This window comes from Monodelphis domestica, chromosome 2 (assembly GCF_027887165.1).
Source record: "Monodelphis domestica isolate mMonDom1 chromosome 2, mMonDom1.pri, whole genome shotgun sequence".
Taxonomy (NCBI): Eukaryota; Metazoa; Chordata; class Mammalia; order Didelphimorphia; family Didelphidae; genus Monodelphis; species Monodelphis domestica.
In genome coordinates, this window is record NC_077228.1 from 274,003,085 (window position 1) to 274,025,616 (window position 22,532).

At 36.4% G+C, this 22,532-nt stretch overlaps 1 protein-coding gene across 2 annotated transcripts in view; it reads left to right on the forward strand.

Moving 5' to 3' along the window:
- MAPK14 (mitogen-activated protein kinase 14) overlaps positions 1-22,532 on the forward strand; it is a 94,210-nt gene that overhangs the window by 65,032 nt on the left and 6,646 nt on the right. The window contains exons 7-10 of one of the 2 annotated variants that reach the window (XM_001369904.3): positions 4,380-4,494; positions 5,162-5,233; positions 17,736-17,815; positions 19,427-19,505. In XM_001369904.3, the coding sequence (XP_001369941.1) occupies positions 4,380-4,494; positions 5,162-5,233; positions 17,736-17,815; positions 19,427-19,505 (346 nt within the window). Of the gene's footprint in view, positions 1-4,379; positions 4,495-5,161; positions 5,234-13,856; positions 13,937-17,735; positions 17,816-19,426; positions 19,506-22,532 lie in introns of both variants that reach the window. The other variant, XM_001369934.3, reaches the window with a different exon arrangement.

The window sequence follows — 22,532 nt, forward strand, 5'->3', positions numbered from 1 at the left end:
ATTGATGGGAATGCCATCACTTTCCAAATCTTTGTCCCCTAAAAAGAGCTGCTTTAAATATTTTTGTATATGCAGGTCTGGGAAGATCTTTTAGTAAACAAGGGATAGAAGTGGTCATAAAAGATAAAACATGCAATTTTTGTAATGTAAAATTACAAAGCTGTTCCATTAATAAAATACATGCAATTAAAAATAAGAAGAAAAGCTACTAAAGAGATAAAAAAAAAAACTTGTCTCTAAAACATCTGATAAATGTTTTATTGGAATAGAACATAGGGACTGGACCTATGATTTCATTAATTCAGGACACTTTCACATGAGGATTCTCTAATTACCATTGCAGGTTGACACTTCTTTGTGGTTTATGGTCTTAAAGATTACTTAGAGCACTTGTTTTCCAACTCAAATAGAAGTAGGACCCCCTAAACCCTATGTAAGGATTCCTGCAGGCCACATTTTGACTAAAGAAAGTTACTTGTTAACATTATATTTTTACTTATTTTGTTAAATATTTCCCATTTACATTGCTGTGCACCTCTGCCCCTAGAGTACTGTAAGATTAGATGACTTACTTGCCCAGAGTCACTGACTCAAAAGAGTATTTGAAATGGAACAAAGTATAAAAGAGTCCTCGAAAGGTGGAAGGCAGCCCAGGTTATGAAGGGCTTTGAATGCCAAACAGAGGTTTTCTATTTGATCTTGGGAAAGGAGTCACTGGAATTTATTGATTAGGGACATGATATAGTTAGATCTGAACTTTAGGAAGATCACTTTGGCAGCCAAGTGGAGGATGGACTAGAATAAGGAAAGACGTGTGTCAGGGAGATAAATCAACAAACTCTTGCAATAATCCAAGTGGAAAGTGATATGGACCTGTACCTAGATGGTGGCAGTAACAGAGAAGAGAGGAGAGCCATATACAAGACATGTTAATGCAGTTAGAGATTACCTTGGACTTGACAGATAATTGTCAAGATTAAGAGAAAGATTGTGGAGTTTTGAGAGAAGAGTAGAAGGATGCCACTGAGATTGTTAGTCCAGGTGATTGGGAAGGTGGTAGTACCTTCAACAGTAATAAGGAAGATAGGAAGAAGAGAAGGTATGGTGGAAAGATGATTTAAGTTTCGTACACATTGAATATAAGATGTCTAAAGGATGTACGAACTCAAGATGTCCAATTGGCAGTTGGAGATGGTCGGCAGAGGTTAAGGCTGAATTTGTAGATAGGAAATCATTAGCAGAAAGATGATAATTGAATCCATGGGAGCTGATGAGGTCAGCAAGTGAAATAGTATAGAGGGAGAAGAAATGAGGGCCCAAGACAGAGCCCCAGGAGGCCCCTATGGTTAGTAGGTATGACCTGGATGAAGATCCAGCAAAAGAAACAGAAATGGTCAGACAGATAGGAGAAGAACTAGGAGAGGTTAAGTGGCATGAAAAGCTAGAAAGAAGAAAGGCAAGGAGCAGGGTTACAGGCAAAAGAGACAAGTCGAGAAGGACAATTGAGGAAAGGCCATTAGATTTAGCAAATAAGAGTTTTTGAGTAACTTTTTTGAGTAAGAAGAGAGTGAGAAGGAAAGAAGTGGAAGCACCAACTGTAGGCCACCTCAAGTTTAACTACAAGAGAGAAGAAATTTAGAATAAAAGCTTATAGGGATGGAAAGATCAAATATAAGGGTCTTTTTTTTTTTTTTGAGAATAGAGGATATATATCAACATATTTGTCGGCATTGGGGAAGCAATAAGTGGAAAAGGAGAAATTGAAGATAAGTAAGCTTGGGGATGACATGGAGGCAATTGCTAAAGAAGATAGGATGGAGTGAGATAAGTTCTTTAAGTAAAGGGGTTGCCTTCAAAAGGAGAAGTGCCACTTCCTTATGTAGTGAGGCAAGAGTGAAGACAGATAGTGGCAGAAGGCATTTGTGAGATGTGAATTGAGGATTGGGGAAGAGGGGACTCAGTGAATGGCTTCAGTTTTTCTAGTGAAATTTAAGGTAAAATGCCAGCCTAGAGGAGAGGGGAAGGTTTGAAGAAGAATGAAAATATTTGGGAAAACTGCTGTGGTGAGAGGGAAAGAGTCAGTTTGGGAGCTGTAGAAAAGATTATCTTGCTGCAGTGAGGGCCCAGTTTAGATTACATAACATAAATTTGTAATGGAGCTCCTCGGCACAATTTCACATTTTTCTCCTGCATCATTTGGCAGCATTTGAGTAGGAGCAGCAGATGGTGGAAGAAAAGCCTTGAAAAATTAAAATAGTTGCATTTGAGTATTTTGAAAATGTTTATTTTTGATTCAGAAGAGGTTACTGAAAAACAGGGCAGTGTTAGAATTAGAATAATGCATACTTAAAAGGGGGAGGGAAATAGTACATATAATTCATAGTGTCATGTACAAAAAGGCCTTTCTGTTCTTTGTAATAAGGAAATATGCTTTTTGAGATTTTTTAAGTTCTTAAAGTCATTTTAAAATTTGTTCTATATAATAAAAAAGCAATATGTCAGTTAAGAAGGAAAGAATTAGGGAAAATTATTAGTAATTAATGTATCTGAATAAAAGGCACTGATAAAAATTCCACAAGACTAAAACATGTTCTCCAAAGGACAAATTGTCAGAGGATAAGAATGGAAAACTTCCAAAGAATATATTACTTGTTAATAATTACTTGAAAAAGATTGTTCAAATTCTCTGTTCAGAGAAATGGAATTAAAATAACTTTGAAGTATACCCTCTTTCATGTATCAAGTTAACAAAATTAGTTTAAAATATTCAAATGAAATGCTGAATGGTAAAAACAAGTTGTCGTATCATATGTTGAATAATTAACATATTAGATGATAGGATACAATGGGCTGATCCTATTAAAATGAATTTTAATAGGCATAAATATAAATTTTCATATTTGAGGTTTTAAAAAATCTATTGTACAAGTCCATATTGGAGTAATTGTTGCAAGACAACAATTTCTGTGAAAGGGGTTGTCATGGATTTGGAAGTAGAAGGAACTTCTCCTTCTACTGATGAGGAAACTGAAGCCCCTAGAGATTATGTGATTTGCCTACAGAAAAACAAGCAATAAATGGCAGAATTAGGATTCATACTCAGGTTTTCTGACTCAAAATCCTTTTAGCAGACTGCAAGCCCAGTTCATATTAGTAATGTAAAGATGGCAGCAAGAAGAGCTGAGTAAGTTTCAGGATTTATTGAGGAGTTTCTAGAAGAGAGGAAGTGATGGTCCTTTTGTAGGCCGCCCTACTAAGAGCATATCTTGTGATGTGTTTTAGGAATAATGTGTTAGAATGGACATTGATATGTTGAATGATGTCTGGAAGAGGGGGCCAGACTGGGAATGATGTGCCATGTGATGTGTCATTGAAGGAACTAGGAAGTCTTAGAACTCAAAGAGCATTGCATTTGAGCCAGAAGACCTGACTTCATGGTTTACCTCTGTCAGTTGCTACCTCTATAATACTGGACAAATTTTTTTCCTAGGCCTCCATGACCTCATCTGTATAATTAGAGAGCTAGAATTGATGGCTTCAAAGACTCCTTTCATTGACTTAAGAACCATTGATCTGATTTGGGAATGGCTGAAACAAATTATCACATATGAACATACTTATGAACACAATGTTCATTATGAACACAATATTATTGTGCTATCAGTAATAAAGAAATGTGAAGAAATCAAAGAAACTTAGGATAACTTGTTTTGCAAAGTGAAAAAAGAATCAAGAGAGAGGCAACCACAGTGACTACCAAAAATAACTTAAACACTAAAAGGCAGACAGTCTCTGATGAATTATAATGAAGAGTCCTGATCCTGAAGAAATGTTCAGAATACACTTTTTTTCAGTAGAGGAAGGGAATCTCTCTAGTTTGGGTTTCAACATAGGCTGACAGATACAGTTGCTTTCATTTAGCTTATTTATTAAAGAGAAGGGTTCATTGGCAGAGGGCAAGTGAGTCCATCATAAAAACAAAAAGCCAAAATGAAACTTTGAAAGGGGGGGGAGGGGAATCCAGTCTCAGTTTATCTTAGAGAAGACTTGGGGTTAGCTCTCCAAGTATTTGAAGGTCCATCTGGTGAAAGAAACTGATTTGTCTTGCCCCTGAAAAGCAGAACTAGAAACAATGGATGAAGGTTGTAGTGAATGGATATATTCTCCATGTAACACTGAACTTCCTAATAATTGACACCATTTAAAAATGCAGTGGGCTCCCTTAATGAAATAGTCAGACTCCTTTCCTTGTATGTCAACATGTTTGTTGGAGATTCTATTTTCTTAAGTCTTACAAAGCTGAGATGCTATGATTATCATGGGAGACTGTGAAACAACACTTAGCAAGATAATGCCTGGATCTCTTTTCTGTTCTTCAGATCCTAGATTTTGGACTGGCCCGGCACACAGATGATGAAATGACAGGTTATGTAGCCACCAGGTGGTATAGGGCTCCTGAGATCATGCTGAACTGGATGCATTACAACCAAACAGGTATTTCTTGCTGTTCCTTGTTTAGCATCTTATCAAAGGATTTAAAAATCAATTCCTAGCTAACAAGCTTCCTTTTTTCCCCTATTCACCTTTTTTTTTCTTTTTAAGGCTTGTATATAGTAACAATTTGGTTATCAGAACCATTTTTTAAGTTTGTTTTTCCCTTTTGAGTTTAATTTATTGGAATTTTAAGTAACATCTCTTAGAGTATTTCTTCTTGTGGATAATGGGTCTCTGATATTTAGACAGATCCTTTTATTGATAGAATCTTTCATTTTACCATTAAAAAGCTCTAAAAAAAGTTCTTTGTGGGTTTTACATTACTCCTACCTTAGATACAAATTTTGATAAATTCTACTTTCTAAAAAAACACAAAAGTTGATAAAATCAACTTAGAAAAGTTAGTGAATCTGATTAATATGATTTTGTCATATAAACTAGGTGTTTCTACAAAACAGATTTTTAAGATATTTGAGGTTAGAGGCCGTTGATAGAGCACCAGTCCTGGAGTCAAGATGACCTGGGTTCGAATGTGAAAGATGATATGGTTTTAAAAAAGAAAAAATGTTTGAGGTTAAAATATTCCACCTTGTGTTCTTTGGTCATTGTTGCCAAATATAATTACTTTCTGTGCATTTTTATTTTTCTTTCACTTATTTTTGCCCAGTTGATATTTGGTCAGTGGGATGCATAATGGCAGAACTGTTGACTGGAAGGACACTGTTTCCTGGTACCGACCGTATCCTTTAATAAATTTTGTTTATTTTCTTTCCTTCTTTTTCAGCCCAAATGAGTATGTCACCTTGTATGCTATCCCCAGGGATGGCTTTCAGTTGTGTTTGTATTCTAGATTTATTTTATGAGATCCACATTATTTCTTATTGTTTTACTTTGCAAAAAAAAAAAAGACTGCAGGTCACTTATTTATGATGAGATAGGAAAAAGTTCTCATAAATTGTAAACGTACATTAAATCTACGATTTGTCATCTCTTCTCAGTGAGTCCTTTATCATAATAGTTTTACTGCAAAAAAGCTGAATGAGTTTAGAGTTTATGTACCAAGACCCCTAGATCTCCATGACAACCTAGGCTGCTGTATTGGAGGCATTAAATAAGTACAAGGTGCCATCCAATAGATTAGGGATCTCTTGTTTCTCTGATTGAAGTGATAAATTTATAGTCAGTCTATTGATATATCTGCTGGCTTGTTATGCCCTATGTAATAAGAGCAAGGAATGACAAGATAACTTATCTTTCATTTCCCTCCCTTTCTTTGAACCTCTTTATTTTTATACAATTTGCCTAGTTTTTAATTGATTCAGGGCACACAGTAAAGCAGCTAGGTAGCACAGTGGATAGATTGCTGAGACTGGAGTCAAGAAGACCTAAGTTTAAATTCAGCATGATTCCAGGCAAGTTATTTAACCTCTGCCCACCTCATTTCCTCAACTGGTAAAATGCAGATAATAGCATCTCCCTCTCAGGATTGTTATAAGGATCAAATGGGATGTTTGAAAGGTGCATAGTATGGTGCCTAGCACATAGCAGGTACCTAATAAATGCTTTCCTTCCTTCCAAACAATGTAGTTTAAGGTTTATTCAAACACTCTTTAACTTACGATCTTTTTTTTTCTAGATTCCTTTGACCATTTCATTAAGTAGCAGTGTTACAAGACTGATGATTTTGTTAAAACTGATCAGCCCCAAGTTTATAGCTATGTAGCTATACTGAGTTATAGAGCAAGATGGAAAGGGATTGAGATTATCTGTAGAGTTTAGTTGCCTGTATGTGCTATAATTGGCTTTTGGCAAGGATTCATAATTAATTGCATCTGCCCCAGTGCTGGCCACTTATCCTGTAGGTTCAGAAACTACATTAATACCTCATTTGAGAATGATCAGGCAGGTCCAAAACTGGCCTATACTACTGAAATTTATAGGAGATTGACTTAGAATCTAGAATGTCAATATATTATAATTGGGGATGTGTCTTTATAGTAACTGTAATATTCATGTTCCCTATTCAGGGTACTTCCTAGTACTATAACTGAGATACTAGATTAAAAATTATAACTTTGCTTGATGCGTGTCCAAAAGAGAATAAGTCTTTCAAATGAGAATTCTTAATAGGCTATAGAAACCCTTGTGAATTATCTTTCTCTACTGGAGAGGACAGTGCTATTCCAATAAACAGAATACTTGTATCTTCCAGATGAAGATGTCATGATTCTCAGAACAAGACTAGCTGCTTGCTGTCAGAACCTACTCTTAGCTCTGTTGTTTTTAAGTTCTGTGATGATTTAATTTCTAGTATTATTTCCTTATTACTTCCTAGTTAATCCAAGAGTGTCTTTTCCTCCTCTCACCCTTCTTTGATCCACCTTTTACTTACTTTTGTTTTCCCATATATATGAGTTTGCACTTTATGTTCCTTCAGGTATTCAGAAATACATCCTAGATACTGTTGACCTCCTCTTCTTGACAGTGTGTATGTCACACAAACACACGGTACACATGTGTTCTGTCACTTACTATACCTTGGGCAAGACACTGTACCTACTTCAGCCTCATTTTTCACATCTGTAAAATTGTTTGGGCAAATGATCTCTTAAGATCCTGTACAGCTTTAAATCTATGATCACATGTGAATGAAAATTATATGTACACATGTGTGTGAAAATACCTACATGGATGTTTGCATGTATATAATTGCTATCTTCTGAAGATGAATATACTCTGTTGTTTTTATCTAAAACTCATTAATGACACTAATAATGGGAATTTTGTGACAGTATTTGATAGAGGAAGGGGCAAACCACCCTTCCTGAATCTTTTATATCATGCCCATTTATATCTGTTAATTCTTTTACTCTGGATCCTTAAATCTTATTTCCCATTACCATGGATAAATTGAGAGCTGGTTGTAGATAGAGAACAGAGACTTTAAGAATAATCCTTATTAATATTTTTTTTAATTTCATGAGAGTCATTTCTAACTATTTGAATAACTCAACTTTTTAACTAATATATCTAGATCAACAAACAAATTCAAGTGTAACTTTTCCCCCTTTGACCTTCTTTTACTGTTGTTCCTATTGTGGTTATCCTTTATCAATTTGTACTGCTTCATATACAAATACACATGGAAGCATCATTTATAATCTTCATATTATATAATCAAATTTGTCTTCTCTTTCCCCTTTTTTATTGAAACTTTTGCTGAATCTGAAAAACTATTTTGTCAGCAGCTTTTTCTTCACTATTCTTTAGGCATCCAGATTATGATTAGAAAAGATTTTAAAAGAGATAATTTAGCATAACATTTTTAATCTGTGTTTCTCAGTCTTTTTTCCTTTAAATTGTTACAATTTTTATTATCTCTCTGCTAAAGTTGCATTCCTGCCCCTAGATCTCATGATAATTCATGGTTGTATGCATGGGCAACATTTCTTTGTGCTTTAGAAAACAAGAGGCTTTCATGTCTTTATGTTATTGAAATGTTTTTCATCGTGAAAGCTAGCTTCTAGCAAGAACTATTTATATTCACACACTTTTCTTTCTGTCTCCTATAATTTGCTAGGTGTATTATCCATTTTGAAACTGGTGGTTTTCTGAAAGTACCTTCCTTATTTCCATTGGAACTCTAAAACTTTTTTTTCCCTATATAATTCTCCCCCTTCCCCACCCCCCCACCCCCATTTAAGATCTCTGCCCTTCCAGGGAAAGTCTTGTTAACAACAAATGAGGTCTTCTGTAAGTGTGAAAGAGCATTGCTTTTTAGAACTAATTATATGTAACTGGCTTGGAATTCTCTGTTTTCTTTAGCTTTGCAAAGGCCTACCATTAATCTAGATATACTGTTTACAGAGAAACTAGAATACTGATGATCTTGTACCATAGTGATAAAAAGCCTATGAGACTAAGATTTCATTAGAGGATACTTTCAACTGTATGAGCACTTAGTCATTTTATCTGAATTTTAAATTTTACCATCGATGCAATGATCTTGGAACAAATGAAACAGTTTAGAAATATGACCAAGGAATTCCCAAGGTAAAACAGTCCTGTGCAGAAAGAAATGTGCTTGAGAATAGCTCCCATTCAGTTACTTCATAGACATTGGAATTGTGGTTTGGCTATCAGAGATGAATTAGTCAGCACAACCTTCACATGGTCTTATTTTCTTTTTCTAGGTGAATTTTCCTCCAACCATAAAGGTTTCTCCTTCCTTTTCTCTCCTTGTTAGACAATGAAAGGTTATAGAGGATGCTTGACTAGAACCTATGATGGCCTGTTTGCCAATAACTGCTTCCCTACTGAGTATCACTTCCCTTTTCCTTTAGCAAATGTTTTAAGTGCAGAACATTGTGCTGGACTTGGGCATAGGGACTTGTTTACACAAAGGCACTCCAGCAGAAAAGCCTAAAGTATACAGGTAATCCAGTTGGGCAGAAGTAAAAGAGCATAGAGGGAAATGATATTGGGTAAAGCTGGAGAGATAAGAGAAGGTCTGTTTGTAGAGGACCTTGGAAGGCCAGCAAAGAAGTTGAAACCTTACATGGGACTATTGTAATCTATTTGTAAGTATAATATATTGTTATTTTATTGTTGCAACATTCTTTGATGCTTCAGTAGCTAACAATTGACTTGTACCATGGCGTTTTATCAACAGTGAGACTGATTCACAATTTTGCCTAGGACTAACCCTGCCCTGTCATTCAAAATAGAATATTAATGGGTTACTGATACCCATATAATTAAAAGTCAGTTAGTACTTTGGGGCATTTTTTCAGAGAAAAAAATTTGGTCTATGAACTTACTACTGTTTTAGAGATTATTTTTATTTGCTGTTTCACAATTTATAACTTTTCTTTCAAGTTGCTGTGATTAAAGAACATTAAACTCAATAATTTGGATGCACATCTTTATGATGACTGTTGCCAAGAGAATTTTGTAACTTTCTAGGTTGTACTCAATTGAAAAATTGTCTTTAGATAGCAAAATAATCTTTTTGCAGAAAATATATGAAGAGAACCAGGGGTTTAGAGATAAAGTTAATAAGGCATTTGATTGAGATATATATATAGATATATATTAGTAAGATCCAGCAGTTCTTAGTTGTCATGAATTGTTAATCATGTTTTGAAATAATTTTCTCTATCCTAAATGATTGCTGCATGGTGTAGCTATTTTTCGGCAGCACAGATTAATTCATTGGCTTGTACCTTGGCTCAGATGAAGCATTTACTTGTCCTTGGCAGTACTTGAAAATTGCTTTCCCTGTATGTTATTGTCCACGGGGAGCTTTGAATTTTTATGATAGCACATATGGTTTGACATCACAAAATTAATGCTGATATATGGTGGAGAATAGAATTTTCTGGTGCTTTTTTTTTCTTAACAGAATGCAAAATGATTTTTCATTTTATAACACAAGTATTAGTCTGTATGGGGATGACTCACCCTTGTAGAAGAAAGGGAAGCATTGACCAAGTCTATATCTGCATTGCTGAGGGGAACATTTGGCCACTCAGAAAGTCTTTCTCCTTAGCTAGTGCAAGATTTGCTGTTCCTTTTGAGTGACAAGAATTGTCTGATGTAAGAAAGAATGCCAAGGTTATCTTAGACTCAGGATTTAGAGCTTAATAATCATTTTATAGAGCATCCAATTTAATCCCTTCATATTATGGAAGAGGAAATTACTTTTCTGGCTTGTCTCTTAAGCCAGACTACAGAAATCCAGTCTCTTTACCTGAGGTAATAATCATCCTTGAAGATGTAGGCCTCAGTACAGGTAACTAGAATCTACCTCACCACTATTGCTCCAAGTGTAGTTTCAGATGTGAAACTGTCTCATGATCCTTTACGGAAAAGTTTAGATATCTAATTTTATATACCTTATATAAAGATCTGTTTGCAAAAACCTAATTTTTATAAAAGACCTTTCTTTTCACTTTCACAAGTGATTTTAAAGTAGAACATTTGCTCTGCATCCCCCTCTTAAAAGACAGCTCTAAGGTTCTTGTTATAAATTGCTAGTTCTTACAACAGATTGTATAGATTGATTTCACTGAATCTGTTATATAAATCCAGTATTATTTCTGGGGACTATTTTCATAAGTACATTATTAAATTGCCTTTTTGGAAGTTTTTTTGAAAACTTAATTTTCTCTCACAATTAAGATAATTTTAAATTATCAACAATAGAGAGATGTCATAGAATTTTCAAGGTAAAGTTCTTATATGAACCCATAATATCATTTCTACTCATAAATCACCACTCCACCCTACCCTTATCGGGTAAAAGTGATTTGCCTACGGTCACACAGCTAGTTAATAGCAAAATTGGAACTGAAACTCAGGTCTCTCAGTTACTGTACTAGTGTCCTTTCCAAAACAGGTATGTTCCTATAAAGTACAAACTAACTTTTTTGTAAATAGATTCATAATTAAGTGATCAAAGAGAATAATGCAGCATATCCTTCTGTAAAGCAAATAATCATACCCTAATTTGTCTCTTTTGTTGGTTAGATATCTCTCCCTTGCCTCTGTCTCTGTGTATGTGTCTCCCTCCCTTCCCCTTTTCCTTCTCTCAGGGATTCTGAATCTGGGATTCCCTGAACTTTTATTTATTTTTTGTATTTTAATTACTTTAAATATAATGGATTTCTTTTGTTAGTCCTACGGATTTTATTTTTTATTATATTTTTAAAAACATTCTGAAAAGAGGTCCAAGGATTATTTCATATTACTAAAGAAGGTTTATGATGCAATAAAGGTTAAGCATTCCTGGATCATCTACCATTTCTTTCCTGAATAAGTATGCTTTTTCATAGCTTACTTTTAGGCTACAGGTGTCTCAAAATGGAGACTTATATCTAAACCTAGAAATTTTTCTAAAGATTTGTCAGCATTTTGTACTGAGTAAGCCCTGAAATTTTATTCTCCAAAAATCTTAAATCTTCTACCAAGGACTGTTTAGGGGAGAAGAAAATTCCCCTTTATTTTTAATCTCAGAAAGTAATGAATTTCACTGAATTCATACAGATTTGCCTTTTTTTAATGACATATGAGTTGTTTAAATTAAGGGTTTTCTTCCTTTGGGCTGTGACTCATTTTCTGATCTATGATGGGGGGTGAGGGGGGTTGGGGGGGACTTGAAACAAGATGCCAATAGTTCTATTTCTAAATCTTTGTAGCCCTGAGACTATGCAAAGCTGTGGTTTCTTAAAATGGGGAGGTGGATGGACTGTCTTCTATAACTGTCATTAACAGATACACTTAAATGTGCCTTTTCCATGCATTCAGGATGGGGTTGGGAACTTTTTTTTTTTATCATTTTGTGGAGTCTGAAATTAATTTAAAGCGGTAAAATGATTTGTAAGACCAAGTCTTTATTACTGATTGAGGGAGCCATGGAGATCACATTAAAACACCGTAGTGTCTACTACCACTCATCTACCATCATCTGTTATTAGTCAGTCAAACTGGTTTTGGGTACTGGTACACTGAGCCTTCTCTCACCAGCTTCCAAATCTAATTCAGAACTGGCTTTTTAGTGTTCTCTGAGAGTGAGAATCTATATACACTTTGCACGTAAGGAAGTAGAATTATTTGTATATTCTTTACTTAAACGCTTTGTACTTTTGTGGCACTTAGAAGTTAAGCAGCAAGTAAGAAGTATAGTTGTTTCTATATCATAAAAGATTTACTTTGTGTTTTTTTTTTTTCCTGTAACCTTACCTAGTCAGCAGTAGCTCATCAAAACTTAAGACCCCTGGGCCCTCTTTCCTGGAGGTACACAACAAGCAAAATGTATAAGATCAACATTATTTACTACTAGCCTTTTTTACTCACCCTTTAAAAAGCATTGGAGCTTATGGGGTTTTGAATTAAAGGAAGTCAGTTTGTGTTATATGAACACTAGTAGTTAGAGCTAAGGAGAAAGTTCAGATTGGTTGTAAAATCATCTTTGGTGTCAGTATGTTTTCTTAATTTTACCATCTGTAGCATTTTGCATTTTTAAAAAATCATTAGCCTTAGAATCCACCTGAAATTAATTTAGTTTTTCTTACATTGCAAATAGGGAAACTGAAATAGAAAGCAATCCAATAATAGGGCAGCAAGATGGTACAACAGATAGAGTACCAGGCCTGAAGTCAGGGAAGATTCATCTTCCTGAGTTCAAATTTGACTTCAGACACTTATCTACTAGTCAGATGTTTCTGAACAAGTCACTTCACCCTGTTGGCCTCAGTTCCTCATCTATAAAATGAATTGGGAAAAGAAATGGCAAACTAGTCCAGCATCCTTGCCAAGAAAACCCCAAATGAGGGTCACAAAGAGTTGGGCATGACTAAACAACACAATAACAACAAAATAATGATGTATGGAATATAAATGATCTGGAATAGTTATTTTAATTTAGGCTGAGATGTTCATGTTTTTATCAAGAACAGTTCATTTCACGAAATATTTCCCCCCTCCCCTCCCTTTTTAATTTCCTTTTGTAGACAAAGCTGATAAGCTAAAACCAAATAGAAACTCTCTTTTCTATTGTCTTCTAGACAATTCAGATTAATTTGGTGTGTAGTTGGAGACTGTACTAAGAAATGTTGACTCCTAGAAGTGGTTTTTTGTTTGTTTTGTTTTGTTTTTAATCTTATGGTTTGCTAGAGAGGGATCTATGGATTTTGCCAAGCATTTTGCCTCCTTAGGCTTAATCTAGTGAATGTGACCAGTTTTTTTTCATATACCTAGAAGGGAGCATGGAGAGGGGGAGTGCCCTCTGCTGGCTGTTAATATTTGTTGACCTTTGCTATACTCTCTCTGGAGGATATAATTGAGATCATTGGACTCTGTAGCCTTAGTGGTCGTGATAGTATCACTCTATAAACGTTTTAGTCCAAGTTTGCAGGGCCTGTTTACAGAAAGATCTCTTGAGCCCTTTGGCAGAGTGCTGCCCTCTCTCTGTTGTTTGCCCAGTGCTCACTAATGCTCACAGCTTAGACAACTACTAATAATTCAATGGAAGCTAGTGAGCTAGTGAGGGCTTGTGCACATGGATTAAGATGCTCTTGAAGGAGTTATGGTTGTGTGTTTTTACTGATGACCATGACAGCTAAGTACCAGTTAAAGTAGTTTAATTTGACAAATGATATGTAAAATTGTAGCCAGTGAATAATATGAATGTATTCTGGGTGTGCATGTCATTAGCATTTTGCATCTTTTGCAAAGGAAGTGCATGTTCTAATTGATCATCTTATGGAAGCCTAACCATAGAACTTTCCATTTTGTTTTTATTTTGGCTTATGTTTCATTTTGATTTTGTCCCAACATTTTCCTTTATAGTCCACCATTAGATATTGATCAGTTGAAGCTCATTTTAAGACTCGTTGGAACCCCAGGGGCTGAGCTTTTGAAGAAAATCTCTTCAGAGTCTGTGAGTTGATGCTTTGATTGTCAATGTCTGCCCTCTTGGGAATCCAATCTGAGTCTCTGCTTTGCCTTTCATGGATCTCTCAGCATAGTCTGTACTTTACCCTGGGCGTGTCTATAAGTTCCTATATGTCTTTTGTGGGCTTATCAGCACTTCTAGGATGTTGCTGTAGAAATGTGTTTCTCCTTCATTCTGCCTTTTTTCCAGTCTCATTCGCTGGTCAATATTTTGATTATGTGAGTCTCCAGTGCTGTGATATCTATTCTCCCTAGATTAGCAGGATTTAAAATTTCAGTTTATTTCAAGAAATGAATAGAAGGGGGCAGCTGGGTGGCTCAGTGGATTGAGAACCAGGCCTAGGAGGTTCTAGGTTCAAATCTGGTCTCAGACACTTCCAAGCTGTGTGACCCTAGACAAGTCACTTAACCCCCATTGCCTAGCCTTTACCACTCTTCTGCTTTGGAGCCAATACACAGTATTGACTCCAAGATGGAAGGTAAGGGTTAAAAGAAAAAAAAGAAAAAGAAATGAATAGAAAATTTCCCTACTCACAAATGATACACAGAAGCTTCAGAAATCTGTGATACTGCTGAGAAGTTTCAGATGATCTCATAGACCTCTGTTACAATCCCTCTTTGAGTAGATATTTGTTCTCAGAGCATGGAATCTACTCTAAATTGCTTCTTCACTGAAGGAATAGAATATGCATTGTTAAGAGGGTAGGATATCCTAGACTTGTCTTCAGGACCAGAAGCTGACCACATATCCAAAGTAGCTCTCTGTTTCTAAAAAGCAGGCTAGGCAGTACTCTTATGGGATGTTTTTCCAACTCCATCCTCCAAACCACTCATAGAATCATAGAGCATCCAAGCTGTAAGTAACTTTGGAGACTGCACAGTTCAGTCCCCTTATATATATGGAAGGGACAGCCCAAACCCAACACTTAGTGCCACCTCTCCATTTCATCTCTTTCCTATATAATTGAAAGTTGAAAAAAAAAAGTGGGAACAGTGGCTATTGTACAGTACTAGACTGCCCGCAGAATCATTGCTTCTCTATGCCTCAATAATGGGCTGGTGGAGAGAAGCAGCCATGGGAATATGACATTGACTTCCCTTTCCTTTGCCCTTCCTGCTTCTAAACACCATGTTGATGCCACAGGAGAACAGAGAAGACAGCACAGTTCTACATATGTTTCCATCTTTCCCTGTACCGTAGCCAACTTGTAGCCATTGTCCTTGAAGTTTTGTAGAAAAGGGGAGAGGGAAGCACTGATGCTAAGCTCCAAGTCCTTACCATCTCTCCTGTGCTTCTCTGGCTAACTATTCAACAATTCTGACTGCCTTGGCTCCTGCTTCCCAGTGGGAAGCCTGTTGAGCAGCTAGAGTAACAAGCAGGTGAGTTGGAAATGTTATTTTTGTGTCTGATGAAATAAATAATTTTGTTGTATATCTGGCATCTCCATTTAAATTATTCCAAAGTGTGTTAAAATTCTGAATTTCCACATCTTATCTTTGAGGAACTTTAGAGCTCAGATGTCCTGATAATATGATTCAACCATAGTGATCTTACAAAGTTATAAACTGTGTTGTAAAGTCATTTTCAGAGGGGTTATTAACTGTATGGTCAATCCAAAAAGCATTTCTTTTTGTTCTAGAGAAAGCAGAAACCAGTTTGGAATGAATCAAAAATATTAGGAGGCTTCAGTAAGGAATAACAAGTCTATTGTGTTTGTGATTTTGCTCAGAAACAGATGAGCTCATAGAAATTTTGTGACTAGGTGACTTACGTGGTTGGAGAATGATACTGAGATTAACATCATAAACTAAAATCCTCTTATTAGTCACCTTTAATTCTATACTCTGGCCACAAAATTGTGCTGCTTAAGTACAACCTATTTGTCTTGCAGTAAATGTGCCTTAGTTAAAAGGAAAGCTATAAGCCTCCTGTGAGTTCATCACCAGCTCCTCAGGTGGGGATGATGCCCTCAAAGTATATACATTATGAATATTGGGAAGCTGACTGGCATCTTCTTTGCTATTAATCAGGAGATGGCTAGAGTGTTTGATTATACAAGTTTTATTTAGGGTAGTGAATAAATGAGAGGGAGACCTAAAGAATGTCCAAATGAAATATACTGGATATAGGAAGGAGTTTTCAGCAGATATTTTCAGAAACTATTTTGGGATGGTGTGGCAGTACACTAAGAGAAGAAAACTTTGGAAATCCCCATGATTTCCAGTGATAGGTAGTTAGGTTTTTTTAATGGAATAAAGTTATACATTCTTCGAAGCACATAGAAAAGGCCAGCAACTTTCTGGCTCCCCGAAAAAAAACATTGCAGTAGTGATCTCAGCATTTTACTAGACTTTCCGAGCTATTATTAACCTGTACTCAGACACTAAAGAAATGAGATGACAAGTTGAGGGTAAGTTGGGAAATTATCTGGGAAAGGGGTGGGTTTTGTGATATTTGGCAAAGGACGGAGCTCCTTTGGTTGTAGAACTATTATCCTATAGACATAAGTGAAGGAAGAAAACCAGAGACACACAGAACTCCTAGATACCTCCTGCCTCCCCCAACCCAGTGAAAGTAATTCTTTTTCTAGATAGGAGAAAATGCCAGTATCTAGTTTGAACAGCAGTGTACAGGGCTTTGACTATCCACAGTCAGTCAGTGATCAAGAATGGCAGAATCAGGGTGAGGAATAAGTTAATATCAATGAAGGAAGTGAACAAAAATAAATTTAGTTTAACAAATATTCTGAGCCCCTACTGGGTAAGAAATAGAGGAAAGTTTGGTGGTGATAGAACTTCTAGAGCTTCTACACTTCTAAGTCTTCATACAATCTATTGTAAATATATTTTTAGCCACTGACAGGATAGTTACGGGAGACACATAGATACAGGTACAGATATGCTGATGCATTTGGAAGACCTCTTGGCTATTCCCTTATAGATGATTTTTCATGACATGATATTTGAAAGAACATCCTCCACCTAGGTCTTCATTGTGGAATGCTTTTTTCACCAGATAGGGCTTGTCTTAGAACTGGGGGAGTAGAGTGTGAGGGGGATGTCACTGTGGGTGAGGGAGTCATTTTGGCACATGGCTTGGTACATCATCACTGCAGCATGAGGTATCTATTTTTGCTTTACCATGACTTTCCTTCCCCTTTCTCCATAAGCACTGACTTACTGTATATGTGTGCGTGTGTGGGTGTGTGTATATGTTTTTGCTGATGTCTTCCTGACCTTGCATTGCTCTGGCCTCATCGCTTTACCCACCTATCTTGTTTCTTGCACTTGGAGGGAAAATGCCTTGAAGAGCCACCAACAAGTGTGCCACAAAAATCTGACTACTTCCCCAATGGTTAGATCCAATCCTGGACATGGTGGATGCTTTATACCATACAGAGCAGAGTAAGTCCTTGAATTAATTTCTATCCACCAGCTTCCCAAGTGGAAGACCGTTTGGATCACAACTAGCTAAAAAATATTCTATGGCTGGCATCCGCGATCACGAGAGAATATCTGTATCCAGAAGCCAAAAATGTTTGGTATTGAAGAAGAGCAAGAGCTCAAGAAAATCATTTTTTCCTCTTTGCATGGGCAGCCACTGGCTAATTGAGCACCATCTGCCTGCTAACACTGTTCCATTCACAAAAGTGGTGCTTTATATATATATATTTATGCAGCTTGGGTCATGAGGGGGAAGGGTGGTCCATTTTTGTCTTTTTTACCCGAGTTGAAAATTATTTTTGCACCGTGTGTTTAACAAAGCCCTTGACCAGGCATCTAAGATATTAACCAGCTTCAGCAGATCATGCGCCTGACGGGGACACCCCCTGCCTATCTCATTAACAGGATGCCCAGTCATGAGGTGAGACCAAATAGACTGTACCAGGGATGTGTAGTTTAGGAGGCCACAGACACTGTTTAACATAACTGAATGCTTGCATGTGCCTTGGAGTGGCTACTAAGATAATGACTGTTTGCTTTAGCCAAGTGTTAGCACTTGAGGTGAAAATGTGGTCTGAGCCCCTGCACTGAAAGTATAACTTTTAGGTGGCCTACCAATAATATAATAACATAACTCTTTAAGTATTTGAGTTTGTAAATTTGGTACTTAGAAGCCTATCTAGAATATGTTATTGCCAAATAAGCTTCATAGGGAGGCACAGTTACTTAAAAGAGATTACTGTGCTTTTTTATTCCTTCCCTCCTCTCTCTCTCTCTCTCTCTCTCTCTCTCTCTCTCTCTCTCTCTCTCTCTCTCTCTCTCTCTCTCTCTCTCTCTCTCTCTCTCTCTCTCTCTCTCTCTCTGTTTCTCCCTCTACTTTTTCTTCCTCCTCCTCTTCTTTCACTTTCTCTCCCCCTCTTCCTCTCTTTCACTGTCTTCCTCTTCTTTCCATCTCTCTCAAAAATAGAACTCTTAGCACAGCTAACTACAACCCATATTCCATGTAAAACACTGTACTTAAAAGTTAATGCATAGACAGGGCATCCCAAAAGTCTTAGTACGATTTGGGAACTTCTCACTTATTTTTTTGTCCTTCGTTGCTTAATTTAACTCTGGTTTAATCTCCAGACTTCATTATTAGGACACCTGTTCTCAAATCACTCTAAATCTTTATCTTGGAGTCAAAATCCTTTTGGCATAACTAGAACTTCAGAACATTTTCCATCAAAAGTCTTTAAGCTACTTCTTACCTATTTATCATTCTAGACTTTTATAGCTAATTATGTACCTGACCTCCATATCAGAGTCTGATATTTTCTCTGCTTCCCTATATTCATATGGTAGAAATAAGGATATTAATCATTTAGTACATTTTTGCATCCATGTGCTGGCCTCCTACCCACTCAAGTAATATTTAAATCAGAAACTTCATAATTACATAGATATCAGGATTTCCTTGCACACATTAAATTAGATTGATATTGGATCTCTGCACATGCACATAGAGATGTTGTAGATAGAGACCAAACCTTGACCAATGTCTGCAGCAGAGAAACCAAGTTTTCATATTCATAAATTATATTTGGTTTATGTGATTACCCTCAAGGCCAATTACTTCTTTATTTTAAAGGTATTTTGCCTTGATTATAGTTATCCATACATAAAAATGATGGCTAAGCCAAGTTCCTGATATGAAATAAATTATGAAAGTCAGACATACTTTTGGAATTGAAAACAAACTTTCATTTATGAAGGTAAATAATTAAGCTGATAGCTCCTGTCCTTATTAAAGACTATTGTTAGCATTCATTTCTAGTTGGGATCAAATTCTGTGAGAAATAATATGCTTAGTGATATTCCTGAACGAAGTACATAAATACATGAAAACAATGTTGAAGAACTCCAAGAAGATGTGCTATATGAATGTGGCATCTTAAAATGTTTTGGGGAGTTTATTGGGTCAGTTTAGGGTTCTGAGAATCTTTTATGATAATAAAATAATGAATAAATCTCAAAATCCTAATTTTTACAGGCAAGAAATTATATTCAATCTTTGACCCAGATGCCGAAGATGAACTTTGCAAATGTGTTTATTGGTGCCAATCCATTAGGTAAGTATTCTTTCCCCTCCAAAAAGTCATACTTCTCAAACAAACTTTTTCATTTGGTGATATGCTTATAAATTTATAAATCTTGCAAAACTTAACAGCAGAGGTTTTTGTTAGATGGTAGGGAGAAAGGGAAAAAGATTTTAAAAAAACCTCTGCTCTTGACCATTAAATGCCATCCAAATGGGAGGGAGGGAGAACAAGTTTAAAACACAATTAAATATGTGGGAAATGCTCATTGAGTGCAGGAACTATTTCATCTTTGCCTTTGTATTCCCAGAGGTTAGCATGGTACACGGCATTTAATAGATATTATAATATTTGAATATTTATATATATTTGATTGTTTGAAAATAAAGCATTGTTCTGTGTGGAGTCTTAGGAATCTGGGAAAGGCTTCCTAAAAGGGGTAGCATTTGAGTTGGTCTTTAAGTAACGGGAATTCAATAGGAAGAACTAGGGGAAAGAACACATTCCATGCTTAAGTATAGTTTGAGCAAGGGCAGGGAACCATTAAGAAGCATGGTGCTTATTCAGGAGGTTGAGAGTTAAGAGTTTGGCTGGTGCCTTGTATACTTGGAGAGGAGCATATTCTTCTCTTCTTGGCTTTCTTTATTATTTTCCTGCAGTTCAAATGATGATGCTGAGTTTGCCTTTGTCCAAACACATCTGTCCCTTTCTCACCTACTATTTGAGGTTGCTGTCTTAGGACTGACTGTCTTCCCAGTGTAACTTGAGGCCTGTTCTTATAAGCTCGAGGGAAATGGACTGACACTACTCCCCACTGTGTTCACCTCTTGGATCACTGATAGGGAGGTGGCAATGCCAGTTCTGGGATTCACCGCTTAGTCTAAAGAAAAGATCAACTGAATGCCAACTTGTCTGTTCAGCTATTGTTTTCTCTCTAAGATGCATTATTTGAAACTGGTTTTCAGCAAATCCAAGAGACCTTGCTCTCTCTCTCCTATTCTCTTACTCACTCACTCTCTTCCTTTAAAAGACTTAGTGGCTCAGATACCATATTCTGCATAAAGCTTTACCTGATCCCCTAAATGCTAGTGCCCTCCCCTCCCTCTTAAATTTCCTTGTATTTAACTATTTTGTACATTTTACATTTGTGCTTTATAGTTTTGTATACATCTGGTTTTATATATAATTGCTCTCTCTTCCATCATCATGAGCTTATTACTAGTAGAGACTGGTTCTGTCTCTGTACTTGTATCTGCAGGGTTTAGCCTAGGGCCTGATTCATAGTAGGTACCAATAATAAATCTGTGTTGTTTCATTGAAATTGTTGTTCAGCTAATACAAGACAACTCTGGCCCTGGCATTTGAACCAGGAATAGAGAGCAGAGCAAGTTCACAATAATTGCTACCATTAGTGTCCTTCCTTTCTTTTCTTGAGCATGATGATTTAGTGGAAGATTTAGAAGAATTAACAAAATTTCATCGTCACACATGCAAATGTCTGAACAGCACTCTCCTATCTTTTCTTCAAGGTCTCAGGTGGAATGAATACTCCTATCTTTGGAATTTTTATCTTCCTATTTTTAATGCTGAGAGCTAAATTGACTACTTCTTCCTTTTCCTCTTCTTCTTCCTCATCTTACTTTCCATCTTAGAATCAATACCGTGTTTTTAAGGTAGAAAAGTGGTAAGAGCTAGGCAGTGGGGGTTAAGAGGTCACATGGCTATGAAATTTTTGAGGCCAGTTTGCCTGATTCTCAATTCCCCGTTCACCTACCGGCTTGGTTCTCATATCTTAATCATCAAGGATTTAGCTTCAATGGCATGCATTTTAAAAAATTTTTTAAAAAAATCAAAATGTTATCTCCACCAGAATCTTTCTATAATAAGTTTGATAACAGCATACATTTTTCACAGTTATTATAATGTGATTGGATTCATGTATCTTTGAAGCCTTGGGATTGAAATCTTGGGATTGGTTAGGCATCCTGAAGATATTGGTTATACTTGTCTCCTGAATTGTGTATCTTGATGTAAATTTTTGTAGGTAGTTATATTCTTGGGGCCATGAAGTATAATGGTTAAAATTATGGTTGAGATGGAATGTAATAATTATATTGGGAAGATTAGAAGATCTAGAAAGTAAGGTGTTGAGTGTGAAGGAGGAAAGAATCAGCCTGACCTCCAAAGGGGCTCAACTAAGATTCCCAAACCTGAATCAACTCAAGGGCAAAACTCACTACCAACACTCCAAGATGTCAAAACGCCTAGCACACTCTCAGCCAAAGTCGCCTCTCCAGGGAAAGAGGAAGAGAGAGGAAGTGCCGTGCCTTATATGGATGGTTTTAAGTCACTTTCCTGCTTCTCATCTGTACCAATGATCGCTTAACTTGACTTGGGACAGCCCAGGGTCTGTCCGTTTTTCTGCGCATGTCTGTTGAAGGCTATTTCCTCAGATAATTAAATCTTGAGTTTGATGCAGACCTTCCTAATCTTATTAAACTAAGAAGGGTGGAGAAATGTAGAGTTTCCAAGACCTGATTCTGTTATTCCAAGTATCTCCATTGTTACTGATAAGGAAATAGCTAAATCAGATCTTCTAAAGTATAGTCTGATTAGGGTGGAATAGTTTTAAAATTCACAGAAATGAAATGAGATATTAGGCATCCTTATTTGTTTTGCTACCAAGAGCTTTCTTATCAAACCAATCATGATGTTGCTATCTTTAAGAGTCCACCATCTGGCTCTTTCTTACAGACCTTATTTCTGCATTCTCATTCATAGTTTATACAAGTATTTACAAAAGATTTTTTCCTATAGACAGGGCTGCAGAAACAGCATATCATTCCTTTAAGGTGTCTGTTCTCTTAGTGCTTAACTTCTAGCCAGTTAAATAGATCAGATGCCATCTGGTGATATACCATATGGGCTAGTAACAAAAGTTCAAAGTTTGTCAGATGATAGTGCACAGTTCACATATTGTTGTAAGAATCCTCCAATTCTCATTGCCAAATTGGCCCAAGACTGCATTTGTTTCTTTTGTTTGACAGGAAGAGTATGACT